The 15,456-nt window shown below is 38.3% G+C and overlaps 1 protein-coding gene and 1 non-coding gene across 2 annotated transcripts; both read right to left on the bottom strand.

Moving 5' to 3' along the window:
- Positions 1-291: 291 nt before the first annotated feature.
- On the bottom strand, positions 292-9,773 carry LOC124182025 (apoptotic protease-activating factor 1). Its single transcript, XM_046568802.1, has 14 exons — positions 9,520-9,773; positions 7,327-7,536; positions 6,893-7,082; positions 6,191-6,328; positions 5,717-6,013; positions 5,328-5,566; positions 5,056-5,185; positions 3,890-4,963; positions 3,618-3,667; positions 3,013-3,475; positions 2,860-2,942; positions 2,368-2,695; positions 1,847-2,233; positions 292-1,662 (listed from the first exon to the last, which is right to left on the bottom strand). The coding sequence occupies exons 2-14, from the start codon at positions 7,509-7,511 to the stop codon at positions 1,006-1,008; spliced, it is 4,221 nt and encodes a 1,406-aa protein (XP_046424758.1). The 5' UTR covers positions 7,512-7,536; positions 9,520-9,773; the 3' UTR covers positions 292-1,005.
- Positions 9,774-13,553: 3,780 nt separating this feature from the next.
- Trnag-ucc lies at positions 13,554-13,625 on the bottom strand. The gene has a single exon. It is a non-coding gene; the product is annotated as a tRNA-Gly (tRNA).
- Between the last annotated feature and the right edge of the window lie 1,831 nt (positions 13,626-15,456).

Here is a 15,456-nt window from a genome sequence, read left to right as displayed (position 1 = left end):
TTCTTCGTGCTTTATCCAAGGATTGCATGGCTAATAGTACTTCGAAAAATTTTTAACCAAAAAATTCAAAAACTAGAGTCTTCAAGCTTCAAAAGCTTTGTTTTTTTATTTCTTGTACGACCATTTTTCACTGAAATACAGCCTGTTGAAAATCACCAAAAAATTTCGAAAATTTTGTTGTTCCCTTAATTTTTGCGAGAAGTGTACTTCTGGTCTATACATAACCTATTTATAGTTATAAATTTATATTTATTTATTTATATATATGTGTGTGTGTGTGTGTAATATATATATATTATACATATTTATATATGTATGCGTATCTGTATATACATATATATGTATATATCACAATGTTTTTCTTTTTGTTTCATTTACTTTTAATAATCTTACCCTAGACAAGAGCAGTAAAAAAATTATTCAAAATCAAGTGTAAAATACAAGTAAAAAGTATACATTATCCAAAAAGGATTGATTAGAATGTGTACAAATAGAGTTTCCAAAGGAAAACTTTATATCAAAAGTACTAAGAATAAAATAAATGCACCATACAATGAGGTAATACAGTATTATATACATAAATCAATGGCTAATGTAATTTGTTCATGAAAAAAAATTGGGAGAAAAAAATAAACTGAATCTGACTGTTCGAAATACGTATCGGCAGTGGTAAAAAGTAATTTGTGATTAAGATTGAAGAGATTATTGAAAATAGTAAGACTCTTTTCTTTCTTTCTCTGTTTTAGTTTTAATGAGAAAACTAGAAATGAATGATGCTGTGTATTTTTGAATAATTTTTTTTTTTTTGTATAAAACTGCTAGAGATTAGAAAAAAGATTTCAATGATTAAAAAAAATTATAGTAATCACACCGTTACCTCAGAAGCGGTGATTTTATACCAAGTATTATAAATCTGAGGAAATGGGATGCGATATTGTGAACTAAATACAATAAAATTGGTTTCAACCGATGCCCACCGTTGTTAACGGCAGTTGTCATCGATTGTTATGAAATGGTGACATGTTTATTCATTCCGTTTTTTTCAATAACAGCCAGGTTATAAATTGAGCCTTCGCCATCAATGGTAATGAACCTTTTAAAGTTTTTTGAAATGCATACATTAGTCGCTAAATTACCGTCAAGTTTAATAACGCTCAACAAACCGGGTGTATCGAAATCTTTTGGCCGTTTATCAGACCAACAGAAGGAAGGAGAGTTGTGACCATTGCCGTTAATCTCATTTGTGTCCTGTTCCGACGAATAAGCTGAAACCGCACTGCCAGTTGAATTTGATACCTCTTCAGTAGCATCATCATGGTTGTTGTTCAAGGATTTATTTTCAGATTCTTGTATAACGCTACTGAATTGAAAACTTTGGCTATTCTTCAAAGGCTCGCGAGGTAAATTGGGATCAGTGGTTACATTCAAATTAGACGAAACCGTCAGGTCTGTGTAGCTTTGACTAATTTGTCGATTAGAACCTGCTATATTATTCTGCGACGAGCTTTCACCAATTCGAGATATGTTCCACCAGGCCATCTCGTTGCTCAAAGAGAGAAGAATCTGTTCGTTGAGGCTCGAAGGTCCCCAATATAGCTGTTTTACAGCTCGACGATGGAGATCTAATAGTTGTATCTCCTTACTAGATTTTCCATCAATTATCTGATTGGGGATATTGAGAATAAAGTATAATTATATATCAGTCTTGTTCCTCTCGCTTTTGAAGATGTTTCAACTTTCGCAGTTTCAACATCTTGTTCAACGCGTATGTAAATTAACAAATTTGTGGTAAAATTAGCGTGAAAAAAAAAAAAAACAAAAACAATCATATAGTAAAATTGCTTACCATAATTTTACCCCTTTTCATTCCGACAGCGAGTAAAGTTCCGTTGGGTGAAAAATTACAGGCTGTTATTTCATCAGGCAAATTTTGGACGGTATTTTCTTGAAACGCTATAGTGTTACCAACTTTCTTAGGCACCAGTTTGCAAATAGTGAGACATCCCGAGGCGTTGGCTAGTGCTAAATAATTCTCCTCGTCGCTGAGAGAGCAGCAGCTCACTTTACGCATCTTTGTCGGCACGTACTTAACTCGAAGCCGCCATTTCCGGTCCCATAGTTTTGCAACTTCGTTGGCTACGGTTAACACGTGTTTCACGTTTTTTAAATATTTGGAAAATATCACAGATCCGCTATTTTCAATTAATTGGTTATCCTCAGGACCCTCCCAGATCTGAAACTCGGAGAACGGTAAGTTGAAAAACAAAACAGAAAGAAAAACTTAATCAACCGTCTAAACTGAACAGTAAACAACTGAAATAGAAAAAAATAGAAAATATGGAATAGATAAAATGGAAAATCTCGCACCTGCAAATCCGCGGGTCCATTATTGCACACGATTACATTTTTCTCCTCGATTCCGAGTATAGTCATAAATCTCACGGAATACGACAATTGCAATATTTGATCACAATGTTTGTGTTTTAAGTCAAACAAGAATATTTGACCCCCTTCAGTCGCATAAGCGACTCGATTTTTGTCTTCAAAAAACATTATATTAGTTATCTTCGCGTTAACCGATGGTGCCTCGGCGATAACATTGTCATTTTGAATAATCTGCACTGTTCTATTGGATGTCGCTACAGCAATAATATTTTTCTCAACTGATTCGACAATTGCGTCAAACAGGGGCAGTCTGAAAGCAGGAAAGCAATATGTCGATGAAATTAATTTGTAGACCGATGAACAAAATTTATAAAAATAAAGTGAAAAATTGAAAGAAAAATAAAAAATTGCCATCAATCTTTCTTCATTTACGTTTCAGTTTAACATATTTCTTGTACTACGGGGATGCTTTACCTTTGAGAAACAGGATTCTCCGTAGGGTCAAATCTCCACCTGTGGACCATTGGCACAAGTGTATCACGACTGCCGGCACAGATCTGTTGAAATAAATGGAGAAATAATAAAGGAACTAAATTCTATCGAGTACTGAGCAATAAAATCACTCACCATGTGACAGCGTTCATTCTCTAGCCACTGAGTATCAAGGCTAGTAACACATTTCTTGTACGTTTTTATTGTTTTATATCCGTTTCGAAGACTGTGAACAGTAACGGAGCAGCCAGTGTCCGCAGTGATGACGTACCGGCCATCTTGAGTCAACGCTGCGCAAGTATATGTCACCGATTCATCGGCAAGTTCGGCAAATTCGTTATATGTCGGATAGCCTGTGATTTCGTCAAGTTTCCAGGTGACGGAAAATAATTTTTTATCCAACAAGCCAATCATAATATTGGCAACCCCCGGAACAGAGAGGAGTGATATCACTTTTACCATCTCAGAGGAGAGGGTACATTGTGTCACGTAATTGCCGTGCGTAGCGTCATACATAGTCAAAGCTCCTGTTTCTAGGTTGACTGTATGAAGTTTCGTACTGGATATCGTGAACACAATGCAGTTTAACGTTGAATTGCTGAAAGCGAAGTTGCAATTATTCGATCGTGCGGCTAGGATGATGCTCATTTTATAAAAATGATACAGAACGTTATGCTCAAAACGTCTGTAACGAATTTAGGATCAATCGTCAAACATTGATATTTTTCATCAAAACTTACCCTGCCATTGAAATTTGATCAATCAAAACTTCGCCGGTCCACTTCCATACCTGAGGAAGGAAAAAAGTTGTTCAAGTATCTATTACGGTCGATATTGTACAACAAGGAATGAACTCTGTTATAAAATTTCAATCATTGACCTCAAATTTCAAACATTGTACGTTTTGACACAGGTTTTAATCATTTTGTTCATGTTTCTCTCTTAATTTAGTACCTAGTGCTTTTCTTGGACAAAATATCAGATTAAGAAATTAATAAAATGGCCAACATACCATGATGTTCCCATTCTTGGTACAGGCAGCAATTTTCTGGCTACTTGAGCAAATAGAAATATCCATAATTTTCTGATCCTTGACTGCGAAAGTAAATTTACTGTGATCCTGGTGGATATCGTTTTCGTACATTGTTTTCCAGTCCTTCTGCCTGGTTCGAGGATTGAGAGTTTTCATGTAAAACTCTCGTTGTTTGCTGAGATCGAATAACTTTGCTGTACCGTCTTCGCTAATAGAGACAAAGTACTCTCCGTTCCTCGGAGTGATAATCTTTCGGATGGAATAATCCCTATTGTTCCCATAAAAAACAACGTGGTGCCCGTCGTGGCAGTTCCACAACACAACTTCTCCCATGTCATTTCCTATGAGGATCACACTAGCTTCGTTAGTAAAAGCGACAGATCGCACCTGCATGTATAATTCATCGCTCAGAGAATTCAAATTCTGATTGTTGTTCTTCAAATGGCTTAAATAGAGGCTGCTCTGTCGCTCATTTGCCAGAGACTCAGCCATGTCTCTGACAAAGCCCGAATATGGGTGTTTCAGGGCCACTTGAACAAGGTCAAGGCAGTTCCGTCTTCGATATTCGGCGAGGGTTGAGGCCTGTTGTACGAGGAATTTCTCAAGATCTGTAACCTTATCCAAGAGCTCTGGAGATTCCTGGGTAATGTGTTTTCTGTACTTTTTTAAATCAATTAGAAGATCACCAGGACCGATATGGTAGATTTTTGCCTCGATGAATTTAAAATTAAGATAAACTTCCGGAAATTTTTTTAGTAACTCTCCCTCTTCCATATGGTGTCCAATATAAGAATAGATGTAATTGTCCTTTGGGAGATTTGACAATTTCCCGTTGCATGCCTCAAAATTTTTATTCACATAAGTCTTATGGAGATTTATTAAGGATTCTGCTGTCAATTTGTCTCGAAGGTGACGCAGCACCAAGTCGTGAACACCGTATATATATGTTTTTAGATGTACATGCCACTGTCTCACGGCCATTGATTTTTTGCAAAATTTAGACATTATCAAATCGACTTCTGGTGGATCCAGATCCCAAAATATTGACAATGTCTGCAAGGAGCATAATTGAGGATGGTAAGATCAGTTAGTTCATTTTTTTAGTTTATTAAAATTGGATATTCTTTTTTTTTTCATTAACAAACCTTTGTTGTGATGTTCACGTCTTCAGGGAATATAGCAAACATTTCATAGTAATGTATTTCGTCTTTGGAAAGCTTATTTATGCACATTTCGAATATCGCTTTCAACTTGTCGAGACTCTCTTGCAAAACGCTGCAATGAATAAGAAATACATGAATGGATAGTGGCTGTTAGTTGCTCAATTTAACGCGAAAAATATTGCAGGGATGTAACGATTTTTTTTCTTTTTTTTAATCAAGACAAAAATTAACACTTGGCTATTCATGATACGTACGCAGATTTCTTCTTCTTCAATGCATCGAGGTAGTAAGACCACGTGTCAGCCCTTTTATCACCTTCGATAAGACTCTCTTTGACATCTTCAAATTGGGCTGAAAACATCGCGATCATAAGAGGCATTCCCTTGCATTCCTCGTGTATCTGGCGAGCCTGTTTGGGCAGCTCCGAGGCATCGACACCGATAGCTTTGGCAAACAAGGCAAGCGATTCTTTCGGGGTGAAGCCCTCGTTCATCTGAAACAAGTCGAGAAAAAGAATTATCAAAACAAAGCTAGACATGACGGCACAAAAAGTAAATAGATAAATAAGAGAAAACTGAAATTACGTTCGAGGCAACAGTAAATTTTTGCATTGTACAAACATTATCAAGGCAGGAAAACTCACCTCAATGATATCGCATTTTTTTCCTCTCAGTATGTCTGTGTCAGTTGTCAAGACAAGAGTCTTGCATCCAAAATCAAATGCTTCGATAATTTCGCGCCGATTAACATCGTCCAGTATTAACAGGGCATGATTATGTTTGGAAAAATGGTGCCTCAGAAAATATTTGAGAGAGTCTTCACTAGTCGGTTCTGTCAACAGATCCAGATTTCTCACTCGGTGAAAAAGCATGTTCAACTGAGTGAGTATGTTCTCTGCGACTGATTGTTCCGATCCAAATTTAATCCAGTACATTTCCTTCTGTCATGGGCAATGAATAAAAGTTGGTTTTTGGTTACAGAAAATTTGTTAGCCTTTTTCATATTAAAAACTTAATTGCATTAGGATTGTTTTTTTGTAAATGTCAATTAAAAATTGGTACAAATTTCGTTTATATAATCAAGCGACTGACTAATTAGTTCTCGACAATCGCATTACCTGGAATAAATCAGTAGCAAGATCATCGTCCTGTAAAGTTTCACTGACCAAAGTTGATTTACCATATCCTGGCAGCGCATGGAGAGCCAGGTAATTACTTGGTTTCAACTCTTCCAGCCCTTTGCGCAACTGTTCCATCTGAAAATACATGTCCAATTATTGATGTTGTAGTCCATTGAATTTTTTTTATTGCATATATCGACTTGCAGATTAGAAAATAGAAGTCTAAGAAGGTTACCTAAGTTGATTAGCTTGTAGTTTTTGACCATTCAAATAACAGTAAAATATTTTCTGATGATATTGTTTTTTTGTGGTAAAGTTATCGGGGTTTGAAACCTGAGAACTCGAAAATGTCAAAAATATCATGCAATAAATGCCAGTTATTGTAATAGAAAGACTAAATTAGATTGAGACTGGGTACCGGCATTCTTGAATTCATAGTTCAGAAAATAATGAATTTCAATTTTGCATGTACCTAATTTATTTACCATAAGAACTTACCGATTTTATCGACGCCGCATTTGAAAGCACAGGATTAAAGAAAATTCATACAATATAAAACATTACACAGCAATAATATAAAGATCTACAGTAAGTTAAACTAAATTTCAAAGTATTCGAAAAGATAAATGTTGATGAGTTGAGAGATTATAGTCTTTAAAAAAGTATAATGAGATTACTAAAGTGAAAAAATTAATAAACCTTTCTTGTCCTTGACACATTTAGCGATGGAATTGCAGGAAGATGCGGGTGTGGGACGTTTTGTCCTACGGGAGCATCTAATGAATCTACACTGTCAAAATTCTCTTCGAGCTCATCCATTTCTTTGCTGATCCAATCATAATTTAGTCGCATAGCTTCTTTAAATATGGAATAAGCCTTCGGACCGCGTCTAAAGATTATGCAAACAAAAAAGGTGCAATTGTGAGAAACAATTCAATGCATGCAGAAAAGTGTAATATTTTGAGTTTGAACAATGTTAATAAAAAAAGTTGGTGATAATGTTCTCTCTGATTAATCTAAAGCTTGAAGAAATATGAGTAAGGTTTGTAAGAGGAAACATGTTTTAAAGAAATACTAATATAGACTTTAAATAGACAAAAAAAAAAAAAAAAAAACTCCAAGGAGCAATTTACCCCGGTAGGTGAGATAGCAGCTTCCGGATTTGCAACTCTCGATTTCCTGCATTAAGAATCTCTTCATTGGATGCCAAGGTGATGATGTTCTCTGCAACCAGCGTGTCAAGGACATTCTGATAGTCGAGATCACGGACGATCGCTGGTTGCACTTGGAGTAGGATATTCCGATGTTTCTCTTCCATTCTCAGGACAGACTCCTAAGGGAGCCTTGAAACAAATTCATAGATATATCACACATAGATATAAACACATCACCGTACAGGGTGTAAAAAAAATGGATGTCCCAGAAGTGCGCTGTCATATTTTGAGTAAAGAACTTAAAATTCATATACTCGTAATATACAGTTCAGTTTCAATGTTTCGTATCGCTTGAAATTGTGAGCAGAAGGGGAAAAAAATTGGAATATCCGACGTATGATGTGTACAAAATTTGAGTATCCTTCATCACCATTCGATTGTTTAAAATTCTTCTTATATACTATACAGTCGCATGCAAGAGTGTCCGGCCAAAGATAATCTTATGATTAAGTAACGCTTAAAGGATGCAAAATGAAAACACAAATACATCATCGTAAAGTTCTTTTATTTTGCAATTAAAATATGTAATTCAAAAATTGTTAATAACGGTTAACGATTATTTGTAACAAAAATAACACTCTTTGCTTCTTCATAAAGGTCTGGCCAAGCATAAATTACGCACTCTATGCAAAGAAAAAATATAGTAACTTGAGAAAAAATAATTGAAAACGGTAATAAATGTAAGATTTTCATCAATACTTGGTAGGCATACACTTCAAAGCTATCATGGCAGAACATCGTTGCGGCCTTGGTTCAATAGGTATGATGATCTCTATAAAGGGTTTAAAAAAGTCGCGCATCAGTAAAAAGAATAAGAAGGCCAGATTGGAATACGCAGAAAAATATCAGAGCTGAACTGTTGAAGATTAGAAGAAAGTGCTGTTTTCAGACGAAACTAAAATTAAATTGTTTGGTAGAAGGTACATTCGATGACCAAAAGGTACTAGAAAATCTTACATTTATTACCGTTTTCAATTATTTTCTCTCGAGTTACTATATTTTTTCTTTGGATATAGTGCATAATTTATGCTTGGCCGGACACTTATGAAGAAGCTAAGAGTGTTACTTTTGTTACAAATAATTGTTAACCGATATTAACAATTTTTGAATTACATATTTTAATTGCATAATAAAAGAACTTTACGACGATATATTTGTGTTTCCATTTTGCATCTTTTAAGCGTTACTTAATCATAAGATTATCTTTGGGCGGACACTTTTGCATGCGACTGTAGCTGTGAAATGAAAAGTGCAAATGTCATACAATTGGTCTGGTGAGTAAGGTAATTTTTGTTGATTACGAAGCTGCGGTCGGATTAGGCTATACGACATTGCACAAGGAAAAGTCTCGAAACGACAAAACGTCAGATCTGATAAGCCCTGTCTTGTTTTTTCTATCAGACTGCCGGACAAAAGGAAAATCTTTTCTTCTACTCTGTAGTAGTTCTATTGCCCCATCAAAGCGTGAATTTTGTCAATAACGCTTATGTCAGGGGCAGCTTAGCATTACCTAACGGAATGAAAATCACATGCCGCACCATCAGCCGGACTCCAAACAAAGTGGAGTCCTGCACGTGAGCTTCGTTCGTTTGCACTGGTTAGTGCTGCCAACACAACAAAATACGATGAACAAATGGTGACCCTAATTATCGGTGATAACTGATTTTTCGCTTTTATCGACATGTAGTGACTAATTTAAAATCTAGGTGCTCAACTAATGGCAGTGTACCTGTAAATACTGCGAACTTCAAAACTTAGTAAAATATAACGAATATATATGTATAATCCCGTTTCAAAATGGCGCGGCAAATTCTTATCTTCAAGTGTCTTCAGCTACAGGTGACTATCCGGTGTCGCGAACGCATCGGTTTCAGATCCGGAAATTCAAAGTAACCCACGCGCGGAGTAGAGAAACTCGGGATGAAGGCCAACGCACTGACCTTTCTCTACCCGTGTGATCAGGTGTCAATGAACGGACTTCGTGCCGGTGGCACGGAGACGAAAAACTCGGTTTCTGACTTTGCATAAGCGTGGTTAAATTCATGCGTGGCTCCGACGTAAGAGGGAACAAACGTAACTGTACTTTTTTGGCGAATTCTTCCAAGAACTTACCTCTCTGAGCGTTGGCGTCGAACAGGAGGTCGCGTCAGATAATGCTCAGCTAAAGTAATAAAATATGCCGCCTGCCGATGAAGTTCGTGGTAAATTCATTATTATTTTTTATACTTTTAATCGCACGCGCAGCGATTCTTTCACCCTCTCTGCACTTCGCGCATTTCAAAACACGAGTTTCACTCAACTTTGTTTACACAGTCGATGCCCTCACTTACGTGCAACGCTTGTGACGGTCCGTCCGCAACTGAATATGCATGCATCGCCGGGGAAAGCTTTGGCACGGGGTATGAAGGTAGGAGAGAAAAGACAAAGGCATCTAGCCGAGTCTGCGATGCACCGGCAGATGGCGACACGCGCTTCACTTCGCTACGTTTCGTTGCCTTCGCGTTCTTTTTATCCCGTCAACGTTCCAATCTCGTCGTTTGTTTCCTAGAACGGAGGATTTTTAGATTTTTTTGATTCGATTATTACCTATGCGTCATAAATTAGCGCTGCGTACGTGACCGGGTATCGTGGGTATTGGATGAAATTTGGCAACTTCTGCATCCCGTATACTCCGAACAAATTATGGAGTGATCGGAATCAGCAAAGACTCACGGTAAACACATGCACATACATTCTACATCGAAGTAATCCTTTTGTCTTGTATTTTCCTCGAGCGCCACATCTAACACGTACGACGAGTCACGCGATTCTTTGTTAATAACTTCTAATCGATTTAAAAGAGATGCGCTCACACGTGGATGACAATTGTCAAAAGTATTTCGGCCCAATTTAATTTATTGTTAAAAATATTATTTCGCGAAATGTTGAGATATTATTCCAGTTATGTTTATTCCTGTCAGTAAAAGTGATTGTTGCAAGACGATTATTATAAAACTGGACAAACAACGTTTGTACGCTGGTCAGTTTATTTTGACTAAACGTGCTTAAAATAGAGTCTGCAGGGACATCTGGCAACCTTGCATATACATTTAAGTTTACCAGCTGCAGGTAGAAATGTAAGTACTGTGCATCTTATCTTATTCCACGTCATTGCACGCGTCATTTGACGTCTTTTAAGAAGCCCTGAAAGCGTGGTGTCCACAAGGAGCGTCCCCGGTAGTTATTGAAAGTATATACATTCTTAATAGTCACAATATTCGAGTCTCAGGCGTAGAATCGGCAAGCAGCTACGATCTAAAGTATTCAATGCCGCATCAATACACATTCCGAAACACAAATAACGAGAAGTATTTCGACGGAAGACGAGGTGAACGGTCCTCTTTCGCTTCCGCAATATTGGCAAACGTGTTATCTTCCACAAATCGAACATATACAGGATTAGTCACGTTGTTATCTATGCCGATAATAACTTATTGTTAGCCCTCTAAAATATCTGAGAAAATCTGCAACGTCAACGTTTGTTCAGGCTTCCCGAAGCTCATTTCAATTTATATTTACAAAGATTGTAAGCGATAAATGACCGTTACATCGAACTTTATAAATTACATTTCATTCAGCAAAGCATTACAAGCTCTGTCGTGTAGGTCCAAGTTGTAATCATTGACTCAATGTATCACTATATGAATCACCGAATGAAGTCTTTTGAATATAGGCCGATTATAGATAACCTAACAATAAGACGAGTTTCAAAATGCCTGACCTTCAGTGCTATCGTTGATTATATCTGGATTTTTAAAGTTTCACTTTTCAATATTAAGCCTATCTACAACCTATCAGTCGTATTGAAGGTCATCGGACTTGTAATACCTGCAACGAGGCTAGAGCAAAACGAGTCGCGAATCACATGTCGGTGAGTGTGTATGTAGGGTACCCGTTTTGATCGCCCCGGGCCAATACGCCGAAGCTAAGCAGGACACTAACGTTTCATACAATATATTCAAAGTTCAGAGGAGGGAAAAACACGAATGCACCAGATATTTTTTAAGTGGAGCCACCAAAATCGGGTCAAGGCCTATTAAGTTTTTTTTTTGTTAACGGAAGGTATATTTTTTTCATCGGCATATGAAAGGGCATCAAATATCGCATGAAATTATAAATTAGATAGAAGTTCTTGAAAAAATCTGGTATGCTCGTCGCCGCTTTTTCTTCCGATAATTACATTTTCGATATTATTTTTTCCTGCTAAATAAATTTATTCGAATTTCAAACATATAAAGGAATGTAGTTGGTACCAAAAATGCGTAGAAACTTCTGCTCGTCTCAATTGGTAAATCCCGATTAAGATTCTAGGGTAAAGCAGGATGCAAATCAAAGGCAAATAAAATCAAAGGCTCATCCGTTTGTCAGTGTTGTGCGAGTCTCTGCATTATTTAGTCAAAGTGGAATCGAGAATTGAGTTATTCCGCAACAGCAAGTTTTGTACGAAGTTTGACCATCTAATACAGCGCCGTTCATAAATCGTCCACTTCCGGTATCGGATCTAAACCGAGTTGTGATTCAGCCATCTACACAAGTTACACCAATGACCGAAAAAACAATTGCAAGATGCGGTTGCGAGCAGCTCGTAAGATGGCGGACCGTAGTCGACCTTTCGTCTGAAACGATCGTACATTGTGGAGAATTAAGTTGTAAAATCAATCGGAACGGTGACGCTGCGTCGATCATGAATACAAGTATGTAAATTTCCACTAAATTTATCGTCTTCGAAACGAAAAGGGCGACAGGTAAACAAACAACGGAATCGAAACTTCGGCTGACTCGCCAGTCCCGTGAAGTCGCTCTTTCGAATCGCTTCGATCGGCTTTTGTTTACGACTCGTTCATCGCCAGTGCTTTGTTTATTCGGTTTGCGGCGAACTTTACGCCGCACATTCGCGTTCGCAATAAGATTGGTGATTAACGTTTTACGTGTTGGTTTGAAAAGTGTTTCTTCTCGGTATGTTTTATCGCGTAGTGTGAATTTGTGGTGGAAAGTGAATTCTGCAGCATCGAAGTGGCTTCCTTCGCATCGGATCGGATCGGATGATCAACGGTTGAAGGTACGTATCACGCTTCGAAATATCTTATTCACATACGCCACGTATTCCGCACTTTTCATCCTGCCGAAATACTCGTTACCACCGACGTGGATAACACCACGATAAAACCTTCGTATAAGTTTACAGGCATAATTGAGTGTGGACTTGAGTGTACAAGTAAAAGGAAATCAATTATAACATTTTCCTCGACTCAATGAAAACTTGTCTAGTTGTCTACCGAGGCTTGTGAATCGGAAAGGACGTTCTTTTTTCCTCTAGCAGATTCTCGGACGACACCAGGAAGATTTACTACGATATTGTATAAGACGATGTGTTATACGGACATGCATTGGTGTATCCCACGGATATGACGCATCTCGGAACGTACCGCAGAGACATTGGAAGTTCACTAGTTTTTCCTTGTATTTACCGCGAACGGCGAGAGTAGACTCGGATCTATTTACTGCGAAGAATTTAACTACGGTAGAACCTAGATTATCCGAAGCAATTTGAACCGAGACTGGTTCGGATAATCAAAACGTCTGAAAGACGTCGTATGATTTTTTTTATATCTTTTTCACAAAATCGTTAATTTTCGATTATGCGCGCAGTTCTTGCAATATTGCAGTGAGCAACAATGTATCTTTCGCGCCAACCTTCAGATCATTGAGCGTTCGGATGAACTAAGGTTCTATCGGATAGGAGAAAAAAAAGAGTAGTCGAAAATCGTGCAACGTTTCTCTCACATCGGAATCGGTTGACACTTGATATAAAAACACAGCAAATTTTTAAAAAGTATTCATTGTCTTTCTTTCTTTCGATTGACCGAGGGTTTCGTTTTGTGAAGTTGGCTCCCCGAGTGTTAAATTCGATTTTCATTACCAAAATCGACAGAAGTATTTTCAAAATTTGGAAAGAACTCTAGAACTATTCGAACGGAAGCTAGAAATCCGAAAAAAAAAGTTCGATGTTCGATGAATGAGGGGTCGAGTCAACGGAGATTGATCGATGCGAACATGATTAAGAAGATAAGAGAGCAAAATGGAAATGTGTGATAAAAAAATAGACGTGCGATGGCCGGGAATCGAACCCGGATCAACTGCTTGGAAGGCAACTATGCTGACCATTACACCACCATCGCACACGGAAGTTGTTGCCAATCGAGAATTCCTGTTTATCAATTCAGCTAGCTGTATTATGTGTACAGGTGGCCGGCTAAGCCTTTGCTTACGAACGGTTTACGGCGGTGGTCGAGCCGACAATGAACGACCGAGACTCGGTATCGTGATCCGTAAAAATGAGAAAAAATACGTTTCGAAAGTAAACAGAGGAAAACAATACAGCGGCAATTCATTCCGCGGTAAGACGGTTTTTAATTACACCGAAACTAAGAGAACGAATAAACTCCCGGCGGGTATTTTACCGCGTGGATTAGGCAGGTTTTGCGCATATTAAAACGCATCGCACAGGCGGGGATCTGTTCGATTGTGAGCTTCGTGATTATTTAAACGATGATTTACGCAATATATCAGGCGTTCGAAGGTTCGGACGACATCGAGGTGAAATATATTCATGGTGCAGGTTCGTCCGCCGGGTGTATACGTATATATACGGATAGGCGGTGGTGCCATTTCCATTTCGCGGGTAAATCTGGCCGAATCTAATTTTCTGGCGCCCGTGTGCATTAGCGGATTAATGCACTCTATTCCCGGTGCAGCACCGAGTCATGAGGTATATTTGCATGACATTACCCTTCTAACCCCTTCCGGTCGCCCTCTAATTATCCCCGTAGCACGCGACGCCCTTCTCTGCCTCCCCCCCCCCCCCCCCCTCCTCGTGTCCTCCCTGTCTAAACTATACAGGCGATAATTATATTACAAGCTATCGGAGATTTACCTACGCGTTTCACGCGCCTCTCTTCTCTTCTCGGTCCCGGCACAGCAGTTTCGGACGCTCTATGTTGGGGCGTTGAGGCCCCGCTGACCTGGCCTCTCATATATATATATATATATATTTGCACATATATATATATATCTATATATTTCGTGCGGTCAGAAGTGGGAAAATTTCCTTGTCGAATCGTGCGAGAACGGGGGTAGGAATCTGACTGGGAAAATTTTTAAACCGTAGCTCGAATAAAAGCGCACATACTTATCTCAGTCGTTGCTAACGTAGATCGCCGATAACGTTTGTTGAAAATAATGACGAAATAAATAAAATCGCGTCACATCGAACGTGGCCGATCGGAAGTACCGAGTTGTTGATTATTCACCGCTTCTACGATTTCAGAATTTCTTTCACTTCCGGCACGGAGATAGAGACGTGTAAAGGCAGACACGTGATTCGGGAAAACCAGTTCCATCGGTCAGCTTTTCGTAAATATGACACGATTGGACGAGGAAATTTTCAGGTAGCAGGAGCCCTTTCACGACCCACGAGAAGTCTGTGTCTACTTGTAAGCGATCTCATTGGACGGAACTAACGAAACGCGCCAATGAAATCAGCGGTCTTAGTTGAACGTTGAACGTTCGGAAGCGTTGTAAGCGAGGCTGCAAGTACTTACGACCTCACAGAATGGAAATTTACAAGCCGGGTCAGCAGTGCCTTAATCCTTACGCCGCACACTTATTGTGTATAACAGCGGTAGCTCAATTTTGAAAGGTGCAGCTGGCCATTTGAAATTTCCCACTATAATAAGACGCAAGAAAAATTTTTTTTCATTAGAAATGCCGTAAGTATTGCACGTTTAGAGATAAAAAAAAGTTTCAAGGCATATTCTTGTAGTGCATTAAATTCTCTAAATAAAGACCCCCTAGTCGATTTTCTAGACTCTAAAATTCGCATACTTACGGGTCTTGAAAGTCGAGGAAAAGCAGAAATATAGAGTTTTAGGGCTCTACGATTGAAAATATTCGTACTAAATGAAAAAACTTAAACCAAAATGAAATAAGGCGTGTGAAAGATGTTGTTTA

The sequence above is a fragment of the Neodiprion fabricii genome, chromosome 5, assembly GCF_021155785.1.
Source record: "Neodiprion fabricii isolate iyNeoFabr1 chromosome 5, iyNeoFabr1.1, whole genome shotgun sequence".
Classification (NCBI taxonomy): domain Eukaryota; kingdom Metazoa; phylum Arthropoda; class Insecta; order Hymenoptera; family Diprionidae; genus Neodiprion; species Neodiprion fabricii.
This window is presented reverse-complemented; position numbering and strand designations above follow the sequence as displayed.

Coding starts and splice junctions, on each gene's coding strand:
- LOC124182025 (XM_046568802.1), bottom strand. CDS start 7,511: ATGGAAGAGAAACATCGGAATATCCTACTCCAAGTGCAACCAGCGATC. Junction 6,014..6,190: donor TTGCTACTGATTTATTCCAG/GTAATGCGATTG, acceptor TGCCCATGACAG/AAGGAAATGTACTGGATTAA. Junction 5,567..5,716: donor AAAAATGCGATATCATTGAG/GTGAGTTTTCCT, acceptor GACTTGTTTCAG/ATGAACGAGGGCTTCACCCC.